General features: G+C 50.6%; 1 protein-coding gene across 1 annotated transcript in view; it reads right to left on the reverse strand.

Annotated features, from left to right (window-relative positions):
* The window catches only part of SH3PXD2B (SH3 and PX domains 2B), a 119,618-nt gene that overhangs the window by 85,174 nt on the left and 14,992 nt on the right, over positions 1–19,452 (reverse strand). Inside the window, exon 2 of the mRNA XM_055554636.1 lies at positions 667–747. Coding sequence (XP_055410611.1) covers positions 667–747 — 81 coding nt within the window. The remainder of the gene's footprint in view (positions 1–666; positions 748–19,452) is intronic.

Genomic DNA, 19,452 nt, shown 5'->3' on the forward strand with positions numbered 1-19,452 from the left:
GGCTTTCCAGGGGATGAGAGTCCTGAGGGCGGCGAGCCGACAGGGCCTGGAGGGTGCAGGAGGCGTTTCAGGCCAGGACCGGCCTTAGGAAAGGGCAAGTGCGATGCCCTCAATACACAGCAGGTGTTTCAGGCTAAACATGGAGCCTGATGGGGAGAGGAGGCCAAGGGGAGGGAAGATTTGGGTCTGTCTTGAGAGCAGAATGGCCCCATAAAGTCTGACCACACATAACTCACCAGCAAACACGATTACACAAGTTTACGATCTGAATGCCAAAGCCAAACACAAACAATTTCCAGATTAGCCTCCATTCTGGAGCAGGCAACATGAGACTTTATTTTATTTAAAAAATACTGAATACCAAAGCAAAAGCAATACAGCCCATCACTTATGTCCCCAAAGTGATGGACACCTTTTTTTTTTTTTTTTAATATGGAATGCTCCACAAATTTGTGTTATCCCTACACAGGGGCCAGACTCATCTTCTCTACATCTTTATAGTATGTGAGCTGCTGAGGTGAGCAGATGGACATCATTTTTAAGTCTAGGAAATAAATACTGTGCATCCACCGTGGGTGAGGACCCAGGCTCTGAAGTCAAAGCGGAAAGTAGGTCCATATACACTCTTTCCTACCCTGCAGCTCCCTGGAGACCCCACATCCTTACCTGGAGATCGAAGAACTTGCTGTAGCGTCGGTAAATGGCCTCCGTAGAGCCACTGGACCACGTGACCCGGATGATGTAGACCTGCAGGGAGGAATGGAGACAGCCGTTAACACCGAGGCAGCCTCTCCATCGCCTGGGCTCTAGAGCAAAGCACAAGGGTTAGAGGCAGTAAGGCCTGGGCTTGACTCTCAGCTCTGCCCCTGACCAGCTCTATGACTTGGGACAGGCTACTCGCCCTCTCTGAGACCCAGCTTCCTCTTCAGTAAAATGGGTATAATACCCTCGCCTCTGAGAGTTGTGCAAAGGATCACAGGAAATCAAGTCTAGGAAAGCATAAGCACCCTGCTTATCTCAGGAGATGCTGCTATTTTCAGGATTTCTTACTCTCCACTCAATTCAGAGACCCATCGGGCTGGCTATTTTGTTAGCATCATTCTTAAAACTTGGATTTGTCAGAAGTCACAGCAACCTGTGGCTCTCAGCTCTCCCAAGTTTCTCATAAGCTTAGCCATCGTGTCATTTCCTCCAGTTAGGACCTGGGCCTAGTCATCATTTCCCTCTATATGCAGTTTGTCCATCTGTAAAGTGTGCTAATAACTGTTTCTGCTGCCTATCAGGATAGCGTGAGGCTCTGATAAAGCAGAAGATGGGAAACCACTCTACAAACCACAGGGCCACGTTTCTAATCTCTGTCACTAACTGAAACATGCACAGAGAATAATACATCAACAACAAATTCAGGCAAAACAAGGTGACGACAGGAGGTCAGAGGCCTCTGGCTGGGGACTCTGATGGCCTTGGACCCCACCTGGGTACTCAAGGGATGAGGGATGAGCACATCTATTCCTGCTTTGCACACATGATCTGTGGTTACAGGGCGATTTTGACATGTAAAACATACATGTGTGAAAGCCATCTAGAAAGAGAAATAAACCCGAGGGGCTGGGTGTTGTTAGAGGCACAGGAGTACACAGGCAAGGCTTCTGACTCCATGAGTGGAGAGTGAGCTGGGGAGACAGCATGTGCATAAATGAAGATAAATAACATGTGGGTGGTGGAAATCACTGCAGATGCTGACTGCAGCCATAAAACTAAAAGACACTTGCCCCTTGGAAGAAAAGCTATGACAATCCTAGACAGCATATTAAAAAGCAGAGACATCACTTTGCTGACAACGGTCCATCTAGTCAAAGCTATGGTTTTTCCAGTAGTCTTGTACCAATGTCAGAGTTGGACCGTAAAGTCTGAGCGCTGAAGAACTGATGCTTTTGAACTGTGGTGCTGAAGATTCTTGAGAGTCACCTGGACTGCAAGGAGATCCAACCAGTCAATCCTAAAGGACATCAACCCTGAATATTCATTGGAAGGACTGATGCTGAAGCTGAAGCTCCAATACTTTGGCCACCTGATGTGCAGTGCTGACTCATTGGAAAAGACCCTGATGCTGGGAAAGATTGCGGGCAAGAGGAGAAGGGGGTGACAGAGGATGAGATGGCTGGATAGCATCACTGACTCAATGGACAGGAGTTTGAGAAAATGCCATGATAGTGAAGGACAGAGAAGCCTGGTGTGCTGCACCCATGAGCTTACAAACATTCAGACGCAACCGAGTGACTGATCAACTACAGTAGACATCATTATTTTTTGCATTTAATTTTTTTTAAATTGGAGCATAACTGCTTCACAATGTTGCGTTGGTTTCTGTCATACAACAATGTGAATCAGCTGTAAGTGTACCTATATTCCCGCCCTCGTGAGCCTGCCTCCCACCCCCAGCTCTATGTCAGTCGAGTGCTAAGTTGAGCTCCCTGTGTCATACAGCAGGTTCCCACTACTTATGTTTACACATGGCAGAGTATACATGTCAATGGCACTCTCTCAACTCATCCCACCCTCTCCTTCCCCTGCTGTATCATTATTTTACTGTGTTGATAAACCTTTCTTTCAACCAGAGTGCCCAGACTTTTCTCCTGGGAACCTCTTTTCCCACCTCAACATAGTCCTTTAGACACCACGCTGGGCACCACTGTCCACGGTGACTGGTTAAGGAGTGATCACGTGACTCATGCCAGGCCAATCACAGGCACTAAGAACCAGCTCTGGGACTTCTGCTCCCACCCTGAGAAAAACCAGTTCTCTCTTCCTTGAGGTTGCTCTGCTGTTAGGACACGACCTGGAGTCGCTGGGGGATCATGTCATCATCACTTAGGAGGAATGTGCCTGAGAATGAAATCAGTAGATTTCTGATGACACAGTCTGACCCTTAGATCCAGCTTTGCATGTGGCTCAGTCTACGCCTGGTCTCTCCTGAGCCAGTAAATCTTGGGCCACACCCACACTCCGGGAATATTTTTGAAGCCAGTTTGAGTTGGGTTTTTGACACATGTAATTTAGTTCTGACTGGCACAGGAAGCGGGGCAGGAGAGTTCTCTGAAGCTTGAAGTCATTGTGGTGTACCTTGAAGGGCATGTCGATCCAGAGAGCAGGAGAGGAAGGAAGAGATCATGGGTGGTAGGGGACAATGGTGGAGCAAAGACCAGCTCAGGGAGTACGGGGGGCCACACCTGGCAGTGGTGTTTCCAAGGTGGTATTAAACAAAGTCTCTTGCTAGGATACCTTCATTCAAAACAGGAAAAGGAGGAGCAGCTTTGGGCAGAGGGAGCCAGACCCCACTGTAAACACCAGGGACTTATGGGAGAACTTTCTCCTGGTGAGAAGAGATGAAAAATTGAAAGACGAACCAGGACAAGGTGGGAGGTGCCCTTGAATGCCCAACTCAGAGGTTCACCGGGGACGACCTCTCCAAATCCAACATCTATTTCATTTCAGTGAAGCAAGGCAGGGAGGAAGGAATTTGGGCTCCTGCATCACAGTTTCCCAACCCCCAGAGCCTCAGTTTCCTTATCTGTAAAATGGAGTCATCAAGCCCATCTCACATAGACTTACGATGATTATCAGAGATAAAGCTCTGAGCTCCTTGCCTGGCAGAGAGGAAAGGTTCAAGAAATCTTACTATCCTGCACTCTGATTCCCCAATGCCTACCCAGCCCCTGTTTTAGAAAGAAATGATTTCATGATTTCACCAGGGATTCACGTATCTTGGCCCTTTTCTCTCCCACTAGTCCTGGGTCACTCATGGAGCCAAAGAACAGGTCAAGGCATCCTTTGGGAGACAGTCACCCTGGAAAAGTGATTTTACAACAAAAAGAACTGTTATCAAAGCCACCCCAATAATCATTAGTGTTATGAAAAAGAAAACACCAATTCTAGTTCACTAGAATGAAGTAGACAGTCGGACAGTCCGGACCCTACTCTTGGAGAGTGGGAAGATGGGCAATAAACCAGCTGATGAAGAAATATGTGTGTAATTTAAGTTACAGTCCGTGCTAGGAAGGACCCCAAAGCCTGCTGTGAGAGTGCAAGACACGAGTGGTGGGGGTGGGCGTTCCTGGAAAGCAAAGTCCCTCCGAGGAAGCAGACTCTGAACTGACACCTGAAAGATGAGGAACTGGTCTGGAGAAGAGCTGAGGAATGTGTATTCCACACAGAAAGAGAAGTGCAAACAACGATGGGCAGGCTGGAAAATGGTTGGCCTGTTGAGGAACCAGAAGACCATTATGGCAGAACAGCGCTGGCGGGGAAGGGGGTGCTCCCAGGAGGGGCAGCCGAGGCATCACCGCAGGCTTATACACCAGGGTGAGGAACTTTATTCTGTTGAAGGTTTGAGAGGCGCAGGGGTTGGGAGAAAAGCATGAGATATAATTTAATGTATGTTTTAAAATAAATACATATATATATATATAGATAAATATACCCACATGCATACCTCTGGCTGTTGTGTAGAAAATGGTCTTGAAAAGGGGCAGGGAAACTAGTAAATGGGCTTCCCCACATCTGAAAGGGACCACGGAACTCAGTCAACCCAATGGTCCCACCTTCCAGATGGGTAAACTGAGGCCCAGAATACACCTTACCAAAAGCCCCCATCCTGGGGGATGTATAAGCAAAGTTTAGATGACTATCTGTGAAGGACAATGCCAATGTGGTTTAAAAAACAAGAAAAAAAAAGATAACTGAAGATGTAAAAGCCAACACAGAGCATACACCCATAAATAGAGAAAAACAATTCTGCTTACATAATTCATTCTTGACCTCTTGCTTACAATTTTTAAAGTTCTGTCCCTATGGTACAAGAACTCTGCAGCAGATCTAATTGGTTTACTGGAATCAACCTCTGAACACAATTTGATAGCTTCACTTTTTAGGCACAGATCTAACTTTTTAATAAGAACGGTCCCACTGCAGAGCTTTGGCCTTTCCCAGGGCTTGGGGGCTGGTGAAGGAGCCCGTGTGATGGGTTCTAATGCCAGCCCTGCTGTGGTTGAAACTCACGAGGTATCAGTCTCTCTGGCCACAGCATCCTCCTCTCTAACATGGGCACAGGAAACCAACTTATGGTTCCCAAGGGGTAAGCAGAGGAGGGATAAACTGGGAGGTTGCTGCTGCTGCTACTGCTGCTAAGTCACTTCAGTCGTGTCTGACTCTGTGTGACCCCATAGACGGCAGCCCACCAGGCTCCCCTGTCCCTGGGATTCTCCAGGCAAGAACACTGGAGTGGGTTGCCATTTCCTTCTCCAATGCAAGAAAGTGAAAAGTGAAAGTGAAGTCACTCAGTCGTGTCTGACCCTTAGTGACCCCATGGACTGCAGCCTACCAGGCTCCTCTGTCCATGGGACTTTCCAGGCAAGAGTACCGGAGTGGGGTGCCATTGCCTTCTTCGAAACTGGGAGGTTAGGACTGACATATACACACTACTATATACAAACTAGATAACTAATGAGAGCCTACTGCCTAGCACAGGGAAGGCAATACTCTGTAATGACCTATCTGGGAACAGAGTGTAAAAAAGAGTGGATATACGTTTAAGTACAACTGATTAACTTTGCTGTGTACCTGAAATTAACACAACAGTGTAAATTAAGTATACTATAAAAATTAATTAAAAAACAAATAAAATGGAATGGGGATAGTATTTCTCCCGAGGACTCACCATAACAACTGAGGTACACAGGGCCTTGTCCAGTGCCCAGCACCCACGAGCTGTGTCTGGTGCTCCGGCTGGCCTGGAGCCCCATCTCTCCTTTTGGTGGCGGCCCCCAATTCCCCTGGCTGGCCTAGCGCCCCGTCTCTCCTTTTGGTGGCGGCCCCCAATTCCCCTGGCTGGCCTGGTGCCCCATCTCTCCTTTTGGTGGCGGCCCCCAATTCCCCTGGCTGGCCTGGTGCCCCGTCTCTCCTTTGGTGGCGGCCCCCAATTCCCCTGGCTGGCCTGGAGCCCCATCTCTCCTTTGGTGGCAGCCCCCAATTCCCCTGGCTGGCCTAGCGCCCTGTCTCTCCTTTTGGTGGCGGCCCCCAATTCCCCTGGCTGGCCTAGCGCCCCGTCTCTCCTTTTGGTGGCAGCCCCCAATTCCCCTGGCTGGCCTGGTGCCCCGTCTCTCCTTTTGGTGGCAGCCCCCAATTCCCCTGGCTGGCCTAGCGCCCCATCTCTCCTTTTGGTGGCAGCCCCCAATTCCCCTGGCTGGCCTAGCGCCCCGTCTCTCCTTTGGTGGCGGCCCCCAATTCCCCTGGCTGGCCTGGTGCCCCGTCTCTCCTTTGGTGGCGGCCCCCAATTCCCCTGGCTGGCCTGGTGCCCCGTCTCTCCTTTGGTGGCGGCCCCCAATTTCCCTTGAAGAGCCACTGCTCTCCCTTCCCTTGTCTTTGTGACAGAGAGTGTCGCGTTCTAAGCCTGGCTACCAGGGTACTATTGGTCCCTGGCTTCAACAATGGCTCAGGGATGGGCACGTCACCCACGCCAGGGTGATGAGACTCAGTTCTGGACATCTGACGGCACAATCAGGAAAGAGACTGCTTTCCTCACTGCAGCGACTAACTGGGAGACCATCACACCGAGACTTAAGACGGAGAAAGCGCAGAAGCAAGCAGAGATCAGAGCAAGAGAGACGTGCCAAGTCCCATGACGTTGTTTGAATCCCTGGATCCAGTATCCTGGACATTACCTAGACACAGGCCCAAACTTTTCTTACTTATTTAAGTCAGTTTGAGTGAGTTTCTGTTACTTTCAACCAAAGCAATCCTAATACATCTAATCTTGGCTTTTAGATTATATCTCCAAAACAGTTAATACCCAGTGGCCTGGCATTAAGAAATTAAAAGTAGACTTTTCCATAGCAGCATTACTCACAACAGCCAAAAGGTGGAAACAATCCAAGTGTCCACTGATGGATGAATGGATAAGCAAATTGTGGTATATTCATACAATGGAATATTACTCAGGCTTAGAAAAAGGAAATTCTGCCGTATCCTACAATATGGATGAAACTTGAAGACATGAGATGCTAAGTGAAATAAGCTGGTTCACAAAAAGACACATGCTGTGTGATTCCACTCATAGTAGGTACTTAGAGTAGTTAAATTCCTAGAGACAGAAAGTAGAATGCGGTTGCCAGGGACTGGGGAAAGGGGAACGGAGAGTTAGTGCTTAATGGGTTATGCAGGTTCAGTTCCGGAGATGAAAAGAGCTGTGGAGACGGATGGTGTGATGGAGCACGACCATGTGAGAGCACTTAACACCCCTAAGCTGGACCCTTAAAAACGGCTGAAATGGTAATGTTTATGTCATACATATTTTATCACAATTTAAATAAAAATAAGCAGATATCCTTCAGAGATTTACACAGAGATTTACAACCTGTCATACTCCCTGGACATGACACTATAATTTTATAGTGTAGTCCTCAAAACATGGGCTGCATACCTGAAGAACTTTTATACCCAGAATATATTTTCAAAAACACAAAACCAGCTCAACAGTAAGGAAACAAACCTACCTGATTACATGATGAAAAAAGACCTAAACAGACACTTTATTGAAGAGGATATATGGATGGCAACTAAGTGCATGAGAAGATGTTCAACACCATTAGGCATGAGAGAAAGGCAAATTACAACCATGATGAGGTATCACCATACACCCATTAGAATGGCGGAGACAGGAGATACAAAAACAAGTGCTGACAAAAACGTAGGCACAGGAACTCTCAGACATTGCTGCTGGGAAAGCAAGGTGGCACAGCTACTCTGGAAAGATCCTTGATGGGTGCTGACCACTGGGTGAATGGTTATTGGAGAAAGGGAGGGTCACATAGGCTGAAGATATCACCCCAGGAATTACTCTCCAGCAAAGGGGGAAATGCCCCTTTCAGTGGAGAGATCTGGTGACCACGACTGAACAGTGAGCAAACCTGACGTCACCAACAAGAGGGATAATTAGACACTGAATGGTCCCTGAGGTGATACAACAGGAGTATATAAAACCTTCTGTCAAGTATCGATACCAAAACATTTAACCTGAATCTCAAGCCTCTTGACCCAAGTTTCAATTCATAGGAAATAGAGGAGGTAGAGAAACAAGCTCAATGACACCAAAAGGAAACAATCAGACAGATCCAGAAGATGGGATGGTTTACAAGCCCACTCACAGGGCCGAGTTCAAATGCTACCTCCTCCAGGAAGCCATCCCTGACTGCTCCCACCCCATCAATATTAGGTTGGGTCTCCATGGCACATGTCTCCTTGGAACCCACCTCCTCATCACAAAGTCAATCACATTTTACAGCAATTGCTGAGAGCAGGAACCATGACTGTCTTGTACACACATTGAATGCCCAGCACTGAGGTCAATGGAAAAATCTATACTTTGTGGGAAAAAAAATGAGGAAGAAACAGAGAAGCCAGGAAGTCCAGCCCTCTCTGGCTCTGTCCTGCTTCAGCATGGGACTCCCTTCAGCATGGGACTCCCTTCCTCTGGGAATGAGGAAGCAGAGACCACACTGGTGTCTGAGAGCCACCGAGGGCTTCCTCTCGCTCCCCACAGGAGGCTCTAAACTGGAATTAGCCACCATCAAAATCCCTTCTTACACAGTCTCAGCAGCAGAGTCTGCATGATTAACTAAGTCTAGACTCCCCAGGCCTGCGTTGCCCACAGGGGCTCAGAGTCACCAGGGCCAGACGTCCTGAGCTTCTACTTCCTCTGAGTCCACAGGGAGATGAACTGGTGGCAAGGGGCAGGCTGAGGTGGCGGCGATGAGCCATAACAGGGTGCTCGGGGTCGAGGTGGGCTTGGTCTCCCCCAAATCCTCGTGAGCTTGCAGATCAGGCGAACACTTTCCACGCTGTCCTGTTGAGGCTGGAAGTTCAGAAATGTAGTGACTTGCCTGAGGTCACCAGCTATGCTGTGCAGTTCAAGGACTCTGCCCTCCCGTTACTTCCAACCCCGACAGCCTTGCCACCCCGGGGAACCATGCCCTCGCCCAGCAGCTGGGCCACAGCTGGACTGGCGAGGTGCCTGCTTGCTTTCTATCTTAAAGCTCCTCCTTAGAGCCTGCTGGAGGCTTCTGAGTTCAGGGCTTAAGAGGGCCTGGACTCACCCTCTGCCTCCATCTCAACTAGCTGTGTGGTCTTGGGAAAGGGGCCTGACCTCTCTGCAACTCAGCTTCCTCCTCTGTAAAAACAGGGGGATCAGAATAGCATCAACCTCAGAGCTGGTGTGATAATTAGTGGGAAAACGCACAGAGAGTGCCTGGCATGGGCCCTGGCACAGGGCAGATGTTCCATGAAGAGAAGCCACCGTCGTCGTCATCCTCCCTAAGAGCTAAACACAGGGACATGAAGCTGAGGGGACCTTGCCCCGCTCTCCGTCTCGACAGGGGAGCCCCCCAGAGTCCCCTCTCCAGTCCCCATCTCCCCAGGGCCCTGCCCCTTCCACTGTCTTCTCTGGGCCCACAGCCGTGCAGAGGGACTGCTCCTCCAGGGCCTGGGCACGGGTCTCCCAGCTGCTGGATGAGCCAGAGTGCTGCCCCTCCCACACCAACCTCTGGCCTCTGTCTTGGCAGAGGGGTGCCGCGTGTCTGCTGGGCCACCAGAAACCCGTGAGCCTGCTTGGTGCTGGGGCTTCAGCGGCCCTGACCCTTCCTCTCTCCGGGCTAAGGACCATTCCAGGGAGACCCAGGGCAGTTTGACCCACCAGGAGTCATCATAAAGAGGATGGAAACCCCAGCTGCTCACAGATGCCATCAGGTGTCCTGAAGCCTGGGCCACAGGAACCCACCCTGTCCTGGGGCCTCCAGAGACCACTTTTCCTCAACTTAGACTGCTTCTGGGAGACATAGAAGCCCTCTGGGAGATGCCAAGAATCCATCCATGAACCCCTTACATGAGAAGTGCCCCCTCTCCCATCTCAAAGCCAGGGATGGTCAGTCTCTCTCAGGAACCTGAAATTAGACCTGAATACGCTAGCTCTGAGAGGATACTGCTGCAGCCCGAGTCACCTCCACTTTGCAACAGACGTCTGGTCTGCAGAGCGGGATGAAGGAAGGAGACACAGAGGAGCCTTGCTTGGCTCCCGCGCGCTCTCCAGATCCTGCCTCTGGGGCCCACCCGGGGCTGCTGGGACTCAGGACAGGGGACTGGCCTTCCAGGTAACGCCCCTCTCGGCATGAAGAAGGTCCGTGTGCAGCTAAAAGAATTCTGTGGTTTCGGGGAAAGTTCAGGCATCATCTTAGGTATAAGAACAGATTTCAATCTCAAAAAAATTATGTATACAATATATACATGTATGCATGTGCTTGTGTATATTTAATTTGTGTAGTCACATTCTGGAGAAAGAAATAGCAACTCACTCCAGTATTCTTGCCTGGAAAACTCCTTGGACAGAGGAGTCCGGTGGGCTATAGTCCATGGGGTCGCAGAGAGTTGGACACGACTGAGCAAGTGTGTGCGCACACACACACAGAGTGGCATTCTACAGTCACTGTGACTACTGACTTAGTGAATGCAGACCTGCCGCTCCCAGGGGAAATCAGGGCTGGGGTCTTGCACGCCTCTGATCACAGCATTTTCATCTAGTAGTCAACAGTACACAGCCTGGTTGTATGTTTCTCTTTAATGACACCTTACTTAGTGTTGTTCATTCACTAACCTTGACCTCATGGCCAGTGGCACTGGAACTCATGCCTGAACGAAGAATACCTAACACCCATATTTTCTCCAAAAGGCACAACACAGCCATCCTGAGTTTAGGAACCCTAGACTGCCCTTCAGCACCACGTTTGAGGTCATTTTAAACAGTGAAATGGCTGATGAAGAGCACAAGAATGTGAAGAGAATGTAGCACTAAATAGACCATGACAAAGACACTTATTCAGAGTATTAAGAGCTGGAACAAGAAAGCAGAGGTCGCTGTGTTCAACCCCAGCTGGGAACACGCACATCAGGCCGCACACAATTTCTGCTGCCGTGCACATGCCCACGTCTGCAAGTGACTGGGAAAGCACTGCAAGTATTGGTTGGATTAGAAATAAAGTTCAGCAAATAGGCAAATCCCCAAACATGACATCCGCAAATAACACGGATTGACTATATTATATATAAATGCGCATCCGTACATAACCCCGATATATATAAATAAATAGACATATAAATGTACATATATGGCTTGCTCTGTGTTGGTAGGAATATTAGACTTTAAAAATTCTCTTCTTGAGACTTCCCTGGTGGTCCAATGTCCACCTGCCAATACAGGGGACACAGGTTTGATCCCTTGTCTGGGAAGATGCCATATGTCAGGGTCCAACTAAGTCTACGAGCCACAACTACTGAGCCCATGCGCCCAGGGTCCATGTTCTCCCACAAGAGAAGCCCCCGCAGCGAGAAGCCCACGCACCACGGTGGGAAAGCAGCCCCCGCTTGGTGCAGCTGAAGAAAGCCTGGCTGCAGCAATAAAGGCCCAGCACGGCCAAAAATAAATGAATATTAAAAAATTCTCTCCTTGATGCTTTCTTGTAGTCTTCATATTTTCTATAGTCTGTTTTTTTTTACAGTCAGAAAAAAAAAAAGTCACTTTCCTAGGAGAACAGGAAGAAATGTGTCTGACTCAGCACCATGAACTCCAAGGTGGAACGAGCCCCAGCTTCCCGCACTACCCTGGCTCACCCTCTGGTGCGCCAGTCCGGATCACGGAGCACCCCTGGGTGCAGATGCAGCTGAGGACAGAGGCGGGAGTGCGGGGCGGGGAGGAGCTGGGAGTGGGCAGAGGGGGGCCTCGGCCCTGACCGCACTCCAAGTTTGGGGAGGTCCTTTGCGCCTTTCAGCCTCTGTGTTCTCTGAGAATAACGGGATAAGGATGCTCGTCCTTCTTATCTCACAGGCAAAGACTGAATGAGGTATTTTTTTTCAAAGTTCCTGAAATGGAATCTACCTTGGTCAGAATCTCTGCCCATGGCTGGGATTTGAAAGAGAATGTTCCATAAATGCTTCCTATGGCCTCCAGTCACCTCCTTTGGCAGGTCCAACCTAGCCCCATGGGGTTGGCGGCTCCCAGTGCCTGGAGGACCCCATTAAACACACAGAAATTTACATTCTATTTCTAGGTGACAACAGCCAAGAGATCACCCATGAATAAAGATTTAAACTAGCACAAAGTTTAGAGACCTTTAAAAAATGCCTGGAACCAGGCTTGGGCACGGCTAAGTAGTGGCCCAGAAACGGGCAAGCCCCAGGCAGCTCGGTTTAACTGCCATGCCCTCTCCCTGCAGACCCACTGGCCCAGAGCTCTGCCCACAGCCGCGGCCCTGGGAGAGGCCCCAGAACTCCACCGATACAGCCTCCCCAGGGCAGGGCAATATGAAACAGCTGTCGCCCCGCCTCGGGAGTGCTGTGATCTCATGCTTTCATCATGTGAACTCACAAAACATGAGGAGGTGTTTTTGCCCTGAGAATAAAATCCCTGAGGCACGGGGGAATGGCCTTCAATCACACTGTTTCTGCAGATCTCTGTGGCGGGGTTTCTAGGGCTGAAATTCCCCGCTGATGTTAATTAGAAGGGGCGTGACTTCTGCACTAGTCACAGGACAAAGGGATTTCATTTTGATGGGAGGGGTGCGGTGGCCAGAGGTTTACATCTGGGGGTCTGGGGACGGGTGTGGTCCAAGCTCTTTTCAAAAGCCGGTCTTTGCTTAGATGACGGTCTCAGGGCACGCAGGAGCTCGGGCACACCATCGGGTTTCAGGTGGTTCAGGGCTCGGCACTCAAACTGCAGGGAATCCCACAGTGAGAAAGTCAGTCTCTGCCGTTCCCTTCCAGCCCTGACTGGCTCAGAAAGTTGGCAGTCGTGGTTTCTTAACACCCCTTCCAGCACTTGTTGGTCTCATTTCCTGAAGAAGGGACAGAAGACCTCAGGGCAGGCAACCCTTGCCAGGAAGAACTTTAACACGCTGATTTTCTTTTTCCTTTCTATTTAGTTCTCTTCTATTTCTAGCGAGGGCTGCTGGTTTTCCACTTACAGTGGACAGCTAAAATTTCCTTTAAAAATAATGTAAGTAAAAAAAATGAGTCAGTTTGAAGAACACTGAGTTGAGGATTAAGGGTATATGGTGCAGGGGTTTGTGGCAGGATGGTGGAGGCAGGACAGTCCCCGATGAGGGCAGTGCTGTCTTAAGTGGAATTCCTTGCCATTCTCATCTGTCTGGAGCTGTTGTTTACAGGCCAATGAGCCCACATTTCTCAAGTTGAAAGCCCTCTCCTGGCTCTGCAGTATTGATGGGGAGCCTGGAATGACCTGGGAGGCCAAAGAAAACATCTAAAGCAAGGGTACCAGCAGGACAGCAGGGTTGGGGCTCTGTTCCTGCACGGGCTGAGAGAAAGGAGCACCAGCAAGACACAACTCTGCGGTCCATTAGCGATGTCTGCCCTGGGCCCCGGGCGGACGTGTACCACACAGCCCTGATTAGGGCAGCTCCTGCATTCTACAAATGGGGATTCAGATAAGTGTCGTGACTTGCTAGGGGTTCCACTCCCAGCTATGGACTCTCTAAACTTCCATGGTAGTATGCAAATTTCCTTGCATGTTCCTCAGGGCCTCCTGCACAATGACACCCCAGAGGACTTCACATTTGGAGAGTTCTTAGGTGATTAGCCAGTGGTCAAATTGGCCTGCAAGAAGCCCGAGGCTGCTGGTGAGGTGGGTGGGTTCCCAGACTCTCCACCCTGGTTTCCACTAGGCATTGCCGCTTTTAGCTCTTCTATATGTGGAAGAGGGTGTAACCGGTCCACACTGCCACAAGGCAACCCTCAGCGGAGCCTCTAGACAGGGCTCAGGCTCCTCCATTGCTCACAGTCCTCCTTTGCCTGCTTCAGGCCAACAGCACAGGGTTCCAAGACTTTAAAATATACAAAAATCCTGTTCTAGATCATCCCTCATTTTATAGTTGGGGTTATGAGGTCATAGAGAGGAAGGGACTTGCCAAGGCCACACAGCAAGTGGGGAGGAGAGTTGGAACCAGATCTAGGGCCCTTAGGATGAGGGCTGAGGATGCTGGAGCTCAATCTGGAATGCTGTTTCTCAGGTGTGGGGAGCTCTTTTTGGATTGAGGGAGGAAAAACTCCATCTCTCATGCAGCATGAAAAAAAGTGAAAGTGTCAGTCGTTCAGTCATGTCCAACTCTTCGCAACTCCATGGACTGGAGCCCGCCAGGCTCCTCTGTCCAGGGAATTCTCCATATTGAGGGGCTATGACTTCTGTTCACAGACCACACAGTTCCTGCAGCAAGTCCTTAGCCCAGAATAACTAAAGCTGTCCTGCACTGCAGCCAGAACAACCTTTATTAAATACAAAACATGTGCAGCCCTGAAATCAAGCAGCAGTGTTAGTTTCAAGATCTAGATGGGTTTCTGGGGATATGTCTGAGGGCACCCAAGAGTCTATAAACCCTCGTTTAAGAAACCAACTTTGAAAGGTAACTGCGACCTTCTGGGCAACCCCAATAAAGCTCCCACACTGGTTGGGTTTCTGGGTTGGTGGTTCCTGGGAAGAGCTTGGTGATTAAAGACTGGCTGGGCTCCAGGCCCACCTCGCTGGCTATCTGCTGCCAGGGCTTAAGGCGGAGGACAAAGTCGCTAAAGGGTGGGGAGGTGTGGGGCTGGCGTGGGGGGAAGCAGGAGGTTGGGAGGGAGAGGAGGAGAGAAGGGTGGAGGAGAAGGGGAGAGCAGAAAGAGGGCAGGGGCAGTTGGCTAGGCTCCACCAGCTTAACTAATGGGAAACATGATTCTGCTGTTCCCTATGGAGACCACGCGCTCCCTTTGGTTCCCGATCTGTCAGCTCTCCCCAGATGTCTGCCCAACATCTGGCCTATGTAGGTCAGCATTCCCAACCTCTTTTTGGAATTGCAACACCCTGCTGCATGTTTGATTTCCCAACACCCCAGAGCAGCATCACCACCGGAAGTGCTGAGAAACGTGTTATTTCTCTTTTTAAGGAAGGTACATTAAATTTATATTAGTCACTCAGTCGTGTCTGACCCTTTGCGACCCCACGGACTGTAGCCCACCAGGCTCCCCGGTCCGTGGGATTCTCCAGGCAAGAATACAAGAGTGGGTTGCCATTTCCTTCTCCAGACATTAAGTTTAATCCTGGAGAAATGCCACTGAGTGTCATGATGCCTTTGAGACCTAGGATGTCAGAGTGAGGCAGGACCAAGCTGAGTGGTGTGTGTGTGTGTTAGCTGCTCAGTCATGTCTGACTCTTCGCGACCCCATGGACTGTAGCCCGCCAGGCTCCTCTGTCCATGGAATTCTCCAGGCAAGAATACTGGAGTGGGTTGCCATTTCCTTCTCCAGGGGATCTTCCCGAGCTGAGTGGGGGCCTAAAATAAAAGCAGCATCCATGCCAGGAAACCTGCTGGATGCTGACCCTGTGCTGGGCACTTTGTGGTTCTTTAGTCACTAACTCGTGTCCGACACTTTTGTGACCTCATGGACTGTAGCCCTCCAGGCTCCTTTGCCCATGGGATTTTACCAACATCATGTCAATCATCACGAAAGGCCTGTCAGAAGGTGGGGCCACCCTCAGGTGGGGGAGGTGGAAACCCAGGGCCATGCTGCCATGCTCAAGGCCAGGTAGCTGGGAAGCAGGAGACCTCAGTCTCAAGCCCAGCTCCTTCAGCCTCCTAAGTCCCTTCTCCTCCTCCCAGATCCCCAAGGCCAGGCCTGGCTCTCCTGGCCCCAGGCAGCGTTTTCCTGTCCCGAGTCAGAGTCAGGATTGCCAAGCTCAGGCGCCACAGCAAGTGACATACTGAGTGCGGCTGGCAGCCACGGTTTTTTCTTTTCAATCTTTTCAATTAAGTGAATGCTTGGAAAGGGGCCCAAATACAAGTGCTTGCGGTGTTAGCGGCAGATAGAACGTTCTGGTTCGGGACTGACTATGCTCCTCGCCCCTAGGACACACAGTAAATGCTCAGGTGGGCGATGAGGCTGGTCTCAGACTGTGCCTACGGGCAGAGGGCCGCCAAGCTGGGAGGTGGGAGACAGGTCCAGTTTATCTCTAAAGTGCAAGTAGAACTGAGTCTCTCTTCTGCTACAAACACTTCAGTTCATTTATTCATTCAGCAAATACAGAGCACCTACTGTGTACCAGGCTCCCTTCCAAAGGCTGGAGATACGGCCATGAACCAGGAAGACAGAAGTCCTGACCCTTCTGGAGCCTTCAGACAGTGAGGACAACAAAGGCATGTCAGGTCTTTAGGGGGCCTCCTCCCACTCCCACCTGACCAGGTGCTCCCCTGCCTGTGACCCCTGCGCCTCCCATTGCCTCTGGAGGGAGCATCTTCTCTCCCTTCACCTGTATAGCAACTCGTCACTTCCTAGGAGTCGGTGCAGAGGTCGCCTCCTCCTGGAAGCCTTCCTGGAGACCCTCATTCTCTGGGTTCCCACTAGGGCTGCCCTTGCTCAGCACATGTTCTTCTGGGAAATCTGTTCACACGACTTCAGCCCACTCCCCTGGGGACCCTCAAGCCAGGCCTGTCGGGCTCACCCTAGTCTGTGCTGCGCCTGCTCTCAGGAACTGCCCAGGGAGACCAACAGGCGGATGGAGAGGCAGGCGGGCACAATGAGAGAAAGCCAAGACAGGGCCACACGGTCATAAATCAAGGTGGCCTCATTCAAGGCTCTGAGTCTGGGGTAACAATGCTCTTGGAATGGCTGAGTGAACAGTTCAACTGCCAAGCATGCGAGAAACAGAATCGTCTTTGTTACAGAGAAGAATGCAGGCACAGGGCCCAGCCTTGGGAGAGAGGTCCACACTTCACCCCAAGACCTCTCAGGACAGGCGACAGGAGCAACTCCAACTGCGGGTGGAGGCAGCATTTCACATCATCCAAGAGTCTGGGCAGCCGAGGGGACTCTTAGGAGGTGATGGGCTCATTCTTCCTGTCTGGGGTGGTGGTTATGAGAACCTATACACGCACAAAAGCTAACAGAATGTCATACCAAAAAAGGGAATTCTCCTGCATGCGTGCATATAAATCAAAAATTAAAATTAACAACTACTTTTTAATGCCATTAAAAAAAAAAGGGCACTGGCTTTTGGGTACCTGGGTGTGATTCTGGGCTCTATAGCTTACCGCTGCTGTGGGATTTCACAAGTCACTTCATGACTCTGAGTCTCCATTTTCTTATTTGTAAAATGGACAGAACAGTCATACCTACTTTACAGGGTTGGCTAAGGATTCAACAGGCTAATGCAGGGCAGAGTCCTGGCACACAGCCTGACTTACAGGAAGCTGTGAGTGCAATCACTAATAACTCTGTCAGAGATGGGGCCCTAGAGGCTCAGGCTGAGCCTGTCCCCGGCCCCCTCCAGGGCTGACTCAAATCTGTTGAAACAAGCTATGTTAAAGGGAAAAGTCAGGAATGTCTTGCTGTGAAATCCAATCAACTGCCCTCCCTGAAGCCCATCTTTCCCTCACTGCTGGGGTCTCACCCAGAGGATGGGCATGACCCACTTGCAGAGCCGGGGGGCCCGGCCCCTCTGTTCTTCTAGACGGAGACTTGGAGCTGGTGGAAACTCTCGCTGGATCAGGTCTGCAGCATCAGCCGGGCCTCTGGCTGCCAGCTCACGGCCTTGCACACATCTGGCCGGAGCGGCACGGGGAACTTTCCAATGGCAAGCAGAGGTGTTGGCAGCCGGAGCCCAGGCTCTGCTGAAACTAACCTGAAGGCTAGCTTTCTAGGAAAGCCTCCAGGGCAAGCACTGAGGGCTCGTGGAGATGGCCCAGGTTGCCAGGCCTCAGAGGAGCCCGGGGCAATGCAGGAAATGCAGCTGAGAGATTTTAAATCAGCGCCTCTCCTACAGGGAGAACTGGGTAGCCACCTGGAGCACCCACTGTGTGCAAGCGCACAGGCAGCAGGGATGAAACTGAGTAACGCAAAAGAATCCAAACGGCCAGTTTACTTGGCTGACTGGGCATGGGGAGTGGGGACATTGGCTGGCACGAGGCCTCACGGCCAGCACGTGACAGAGTTAAGATCTAAACCAGGGCTGTGGGGGTCTTCCCTGGTGGTCCAGTGGTTAAGATTCTGCGCTTCTACTGCAGGGGGCTGGGCACGGGTCCAATCCCTGATGAGGGAACTAAGCTCCTGCGTGCCATGTGGCATAGCCATGAAATAAACCAGGATGGTGGGACACACGGTCACATGGGTCTTGGTGAGTGCACGCTCAGTTGTGTCCGACTCTTTGTGTCCCCATGGACTGGAGCCCACGAGGTTCCTCTGTCTGTGGGGCTCCCCAGGCCAGAATACTGGATGGGTTGCCATTTCCTACTGCAGAAGATCTTCCTGACTGAGGGATCGAACCCAAGTCTCTCGCATCTCCTGCACTGGCAGGCAGATTCTTTACCACTGCGCTACCTGGGGTCTTGGTTCACACCTAAAGGGCCCAGCACAGTGCCTGACACACAGCAGGTACTCAGCAGAGAAGAGAGTGGTAGAATCCTCTCACAGGCCACAGGCCCTCCAGGGAGCACTTTACAGCCGCTGATGGAGCATGGAGGAGGAGGGCTGATTCTGTTGGTGGAGCTTGGAGGGGCTCTGAATCTGGAGGGATTCACAGGGGTTCTCCAGCTGAGGACCAACACTAATGAGCACTTGTGAAATCCTCAGCACTCTGCTCTCAGGAGCCCTACAGAGTGAGGCTTACCATTCATCCCATTTCACAGCATGGTAAACTGATGGTGGGTCCAAAGCCACACCGCTGCTTGAGGAGGGGGCCAGAATGCAAACCCAGGTTTGTCTGACTCCATAATGCCCCTTACAGTCCCCAACCAAAGCTACAGACACTGCAGCAGAAACTGCAGAAGCCAACTGTCCAAACCAGAACAAGAACGGTGGCATCCCACAGCGGCAGCTCAGGGAGTTTCAGTCTATAGCTGCCAGCCCCCAGGTCAGGGGGTCCAAGAGAGCGCTGGGAGCTCTCCTGCCACTCCATGGGGAGACAGGCAGCCCCGTCTCAAGACAGCAGCAAAGCAAACAGCCACAGACTCAGACAGACAGACCTGGGTTCCAACCCTGGCTATATACTTCCTTGACCAAGCTACTTAGGAGCCTCAGTTTCCCCATCTGGTAAGTGGGGATGCTAATACAGTTAGCCCTTTGCATTTGTGGATTCAACCAAGCTCAGATTAAAAAAGAAAGAGGAAGAAAATCCAGAAAGTTCCAAAAAACCAAAATTTGAATTTGCTGTTTGCTGGCAACTATTTACATAGCATTTACATTGTATTTACAACTATCTACATAGCATTTACATTGTATTAGGTATTATAAGTAACCTAGAGATGATTAAAGTATTTGCGAGGATACACAAGGGGACTGCAAGGAGATCCAATCAGTCCATCCTAAAGGAAA

This window comes from Bubalus kerabau, chromosome 18 (genome assembly GCF_029407905.1).
Source record: "Bubalus kerabau isolate K-KA32 ecotype Philippines breed swamp buffalo chromosome 18, PCC_UOA_SB_1v2, whole genome shotgun sequence".
In the NCBI taxonomy this organism is placed as follows: domain Eukaryota; kingdom Metazoa; phylum Chordata; class Mammalia; order Artiodactyla; family Bovidae; genus Bubalus; species Bubalus kerabau.